Raw genomic sequence first — 6000 nt, forward strand, 5'->3', positions numbered from 1 at the left:
GCTTTGGCCAACATCACCATTATGCCTTGCCTCACTTGCCACTTCGGAACAAGCTTCAGGAAACCAAAACCAATTTCTTCTATCTCATCAAGCTTTGCTTGATCCTGATTGGTTTCCAGTTCTTTGAACAAGTCCGCTATGTAATATGGTGAGCATCTTGTCTCTAGTAATTTCTGTAAAACATACCACGGGACTGTCAGAAGGAAACAACTGAATAGGAACTATAACAAGAGCACAACATTGTGGATGAGGTTTTACCGGCTTTCCCATGTATATAAGTTGGTCTCTTCATAAATAGCAGAAATTGATTCCAAGTAGAAACTTCACTTGTGTTATCCAAAGTCAACTAATCTAAAATTACAAAAATTTATAATGAGAAAAGCATTTATTTAACCTATTTATAACCATCGTACACTAATCTTATGAACAAGACACATCTGATGTAAAGAACGAACACTCTCAAAGGCAAATTATTATACACACCAATTATAATTTCAATTTGCTAACAAAAGCTCCTAGAAATATGTCAAAAAATCAGCTAAATGTTAAAAGAAGCCACAACCATTGTAAAATCATTGTGCACCATTGCTCTTGTCGCTCAGTGAATCATGAGGGAACCAAATATGTACAGAAACACATGTTGATCGCAACGGATTTTGTAACTAAAAAAAATTACAGCAATTATTTAACCTATTTGTATAATCACATGCCCAATTTCAGTAGGGAAAAATTTTTTTCTGCACAATACAAAAAGACTAAGTATGCTTAAAATATACACTCATTCTCAACTGAATTTGTTTCTCCATGTATCACAAGAAAATTCACCAAAAGACACATTACTATGAACAATACACACATTAAGCAAATTAAACTGAGAAAAAAAAAATATCAGTGAATGTTGCTAAAATTTGCAAGACACATCTGAGAAAAAGGTGTACTCCAAAAAAAAAATGTAGACCCAAAAAATACAAATTCAATTTGCTAATAAAAAGCTCATTTAAACATTTCTATAAACGCAAAATGTTAATACATGCCACACCAATCATATAATAAATTTTTACCACTTTAGTTGTCGCTCGAGGAATAAAAGAAGGAACCAAATATCTAATAAAAAACACATAGATCTCAATGCATTGTTCAACATATATACTCATTCTCAACTGAATTTGTTTCTATGTGTTTCACAATAAAATGTACCACAAAACACATTAAGCTACTATGAAAAAGTCACATTAAGCAAATTAAATCGAAAAAAAAAACAAAATTAGAGAATATTGATAAGATGAACAACACGCCTCTGAGGTTAAGTTGGTGTACTTTTAACAGAAAATTAGTAGATGGTGCACGAAATTGTGATCATCAACAATGGCGCCAAAGACTTGGTGCTCTCAAATGTGAATCACACTTTGTCACAACTTTGCACAACTAACCAGCAAGTGCACTGGGTCGTCCAAGTAATAAACCTTACGTGAGTAAGGGTCGATCCCACAGAGATTGTCGGCTTGAAGCAAGCTATGGTCACCTTGTAAATCTCAGTCAGGTGGATTCAGATGGTTATAGAGAATTGATAATTAAAAAGTAAAAACTCACAATAGAGTGAGGTCGAATCCCACAAGGATTGGTTGAGTGAGCAATTCGGATTAGAAGTATGTTCTAGTTGAGCGGAATCAAGATTTAGATGAGAATTGCGGAATCTTAAATTGCATGAAGTAAAGAGCAGAAGCTAAATTGCTGAAATTAAAAGGGAACTCCATTCATGGCAATTCAAGTAATATAACTAAAAACTCATGGAATTTGCATCAAAATCTTCATGTTGAATGATTTAAGACAAGCATGACTATTTGGCCCAAATGATTACTTAAGGCTCAGGAAAATGCATAAAACAACTAAAAATAAAAGAAAAAGGCTAGTGAAACTAGCCTAAGATGCCTTGGCATCAGATACTTATGTAATTCATTGGTGATAATTTCAGATAAGCGTATAGAGATGCTTTCGTTCCTCCTGAACCTCTGCTTTCCTACTGTCTTCATCCAATCATTCCTACTGCCTTCCATGGTAAGCTTATGCAGGGCATCACCGTTGTCAATGGCTACATCCCGTCCTCTCAGTGAAAATGGTCCAAAATGCACTGTCACCGCACGGCTATTCATCTGTCGGTTCTTGATCATACTGGAATAGGATTCAGTCATCCTTTTGCGTCTGTCACTACGCCCAGCACTCGCGAGTTTGAAGCTCGTCACAGCCATCCCTTCCCAGATCCTATTCGGAATACCATAGACAAGGTTTAGACTTTCCGGATCTCAAGAATGGCCACCAATAATTCTAGCCTATACCACAAAGATTCTGATCTCATGGAATGGAAGGCTCGGTTGTCAGGTGAGGCAACCATGCGTCATGAACCAGAAGGCTAAGAGATATGCACTTAAGCGATTGCAAGTAGAACGGAGGTGGTTGTCAGGCACGCGTTCATGGGTGAGAATGATGATGAATGTCATGGATCATCACCTTCCTCAGGTTGAAGAACAAGTGTATATCTTAGATAAGAAATAGGCTTGAGTTGAATAGAAAAACAATAGTACTTTGCATTAATTCATGAGGAACAGCAGAGCTCCACACATTAATCTATGGTGTGTAGAAACTCTACCGTTGAAAATACATAAGAAAAAGGTCCAGGCATGGCCGAGAGGCTAGCCTCCATGATCTCAGAACTACAAGTCCAAAGATGTTCCAAAAGATCCTAAATACAATAGTAAAAAGTCCTATTTATGCTAAACTAGTTACTAGGGTTACAGAGATAAGTAAATGATGCAGAAATCCACTTCCGGGGCCCACTTGGAGTGTTCTTGGGCTGAGCATTGAAGCTTTCACGTGGAGAGGTCTTTCTTGGAGTTAAACGCCAGTTTATAACCTGTTTCTGGCGTTTAACTCCACTTTGCAACCTGTTTCTAGCGTTTGACACTAGAATAGGGCAGAGAGCTGGCGTTGAACACCAGTTTGCGTCGTCTAAACTCGGGAAAAGTATGGACTATCATATATTGCTGGAAAGCCCTGGATGTCTACTTTCCAATCCAATTGAGAGCGCGTCATTTGGAGTTCGGTAGCTCCAGAAAATCCAGTTTGAGTGCAGGGAGGTCAGAATCCAACAGCATCTGCAGTCCTTCTTCAACCTCTGAATCTGATTTTTGCTCAAGTCCCTCAATTTCAGCCAGAAAATATCTGAAATCATAGAAAAACACACAAACTCATAGTAAAGTCTAGAAATGTGAATTTTTTTAAAAACTAATAAAATATACTAAAAACTAATCAAATCATACTGAAAACTATATAAAAACAATGCCAAAAAGCGTATAAATTATCCGCTCATCACAACACCAAACTTAAATTGTTGCTTGTCTCCAAGCAACTGAAAATCAAATAGGATAAAAAGAAGAGAATATACTATAAAGAGGTAATGACCAATTCGGTACCCGAAAGATTCAAACGCTGATATTTTGGTACCCAACTATTGATATTGACAAAAAGGTACCTGAATGATTAAAAATTTTGCCAAGCGTGTCCAAGAGCTTGCCGGAACATAGCTCCGGTGAGTACGATGCTTACGTGGAGACCATTTTTTGCTGACAAGGTTAGTGTTATATTAGATGAAATTTCTAATTTAAATTATGCTTATCCTACTTGGAAAATAAACTTAACCTAATTTGAACATTAGTTTTGCCCCAAATTAATTTTGCCCTAAAACCCAATTAGCATATACGAAGTTACTAGTTACTGAGTTACTGTGGTTAGTCTGTCACTAGCGAAACTCAAAGGTCACGTAGAGAGGGAGAGACATTGCACTGGAAGCTTGGCGCGAAGAAGAACGATACAAGGCGAGAGGCATTGTCGAATCAAGGGTAACGGTTCTCAAGTGGCATCGTGGGATCACCATTCTTCGCAAGGAGCGACCCTACGAAGAGGTACATTCTGCTTCATGTTCTTGGTTTAAGTTCTGGTTTTTTGCGTTTGCTGGTGACATCCTGTTTATTCATTGTATCTTCCTTCTACTATTTCTTAGATGGGACGTTTAAAGCAGGGTGCAGACCCTTCATAGTGTTAGATGGGACGTTTCTGAAAGGCTACTTTGGAGGGCAGTTACTAACAGCAGTAGGTCAGGACGCGAATAACCAGCTTTTTCCAATTGCATACGGTGTTGTCGATGCAGAAACTCGGGAAAATTGGAGATTCTTTCTCGAGGAGTTACATACTGACATAGGGGACTATAATGAGAATGGCTGGGTTTTCATGTTCGACCAGCAAAAGGTAATATGCAGTGTATCCAATCATTATTGTTCTTATATTCCTACTTGAGTAACTTAAGTGTATTAATGTTAACTACTGAATTTACCCATGAATGCAGGGATTGATACCAGCATTACAGGATGTGATGCCAGGTGTGAAGCACAGATTTTGTTGTATGCATATGTGGAGAAACCTGAACAAACGATGGAAGGATAAGGAGCTTAAGGGAGCATTCTGGCAATATGCAAAAGCAACTACTGATCAAGAATTCAAGGATGCAATGGCTAATGTGAAACGGATCAATAAACAGGCGTGGGAGTATTTGGATAAATTTGAGCAAGAACAGTGGTCGAGAAGCAAGTTTTCTGAATGGCCAAAGGTTGATAGCTTGACTAGCAACAACTGTGAATCGTTTAATTCAACCATTGTGGGTCTGCGGGAGAAAAGCATACTGACAATGCTTGAGGAGCTCAGGTTCTATATCATGAAGACGATGGCAACTCACAAGGACGCACTGATGGCTTACACTGGACATATAGCCCCTATACAAGTGAGTAGATTAGAGAAGGAAAAAAACAAGCTAACTACTGGGAGGCACAGTGGTGTGGTGATGATGAACATAACAAATTTGAAGTCAGAAAGTGGCAACATAGAGTCAGGGTGAACACAAGAGAGAGGACATGTTCCTGCAGAAAATGGCAACTGACTGGACTACCATGCTGTCATGGTATTGCAGCAATCCAGAGGAAGAATGAGAAGCCTGAAGACTATGTCCATCACAAGCTCACCATCGAGGCATACAACAGGACTTACCAGTTTCACATTAACAGCATACCAAGCCAAGAGTATTGGGAGCACCATGAAGGGTTGCCTTGTCTGCCTCCTCCATACAAGAGGCCTATTGGAAGACCTTCCAAGAAAAGGAAGAAGGACAGCAGCGAGCAAGACTCTGGGAGCCAATACAATGCTAAGAGAAGATATGGCCAGATAACATGTCAAACGTGCAAGAGAGTAAGTCAAACAAATTTATTATCTACTATCTACGTACATAATATCATTCAATCATACATAAACTGTTTGAATACTGATTTAATTTATTCATTGACTGGCTGCAAGGTTGGACATAATAGTAGAACTTGCCCTGAGAGATCAAATGGAGCAGCAGCTCAAGAAGAAGGAATTGATGAGGATGAAGCTAGAGAGCAAGAAGCTAACTGGGAGGAGACCATAGAGGCTGCACATGCTGCACATGTTGCAGATGAGGAAAACCTCACTCAAAACCACCCAGAAAGTCAACCTGATGAGGTAAACTTTTGTATTTTAATTCAAACCTTGTTCTTTCCAAAATGTTGCACCTGGAACTGAGAAAGCCCCTTTTTAAACTAATCACCCAACTGATACAGAACACTGAGGCTGATTTGTCTACTACAACAACTGCTGCACCCCCTAATGCAGCCACTACACCAGCAACCAGTTCAAGGCCAATAGAGCCAACACCACCAATACCACCAACAAGAGGCAGGGACAGGACCACTCGAAGAGGAAGAAACCCAACCTCAACAGCACCTCAAACTAGGGTTGCCAGCCATGCTGCTGGTTCTAAATGTCAGATCCCAGCCACACCAACCAATGTTGCAGGACCAAGTACTGGGCCTGGGTCAATGTCACAAGGTCCTTTGGTTAGGCCCACTCTGCAAGCCCAAAATTCAGCATCCTCTAGGC

The 6000-nt window shown here is 39.4% G+C and overlaps 1 protein-coding gene across 1 annotated transcript; it reads left to right on the forward strand.

The window, feature by feature from the left end:
* On the forward strand, positions 1283-5208 carry LOC110269195. Its single transcript, XM_021116881.1, has 4 exons — positions 1283-1302; positions 3787-3956; positions 4055-4299; positions 4397-5208. The coding sequence occupies exons 1-4, from the start codon at positions 1283-1285 to the stop codon at positions 4940-4942; spliced, it is 981 nt and encodes a 326-aa protein (XP_020972540.1). The 3' UTR covers positions 4943-5208.

This window comes from Arachis ipaensis, chromosome B02 (genome assembly GCF_000816755.2).
Source record: "Arachis ipaensis cultivar K30076 chromosome B02, Araip1.1, whole genome shotgun sequence".
Taxonomy (NCBI): domain Eukaryota; kingdom Viridiplantae; phylum Streptophyta; class Magnoliopsida; order Fabales; family Fabaceae; genus Arachis; species Arachis ipaensis.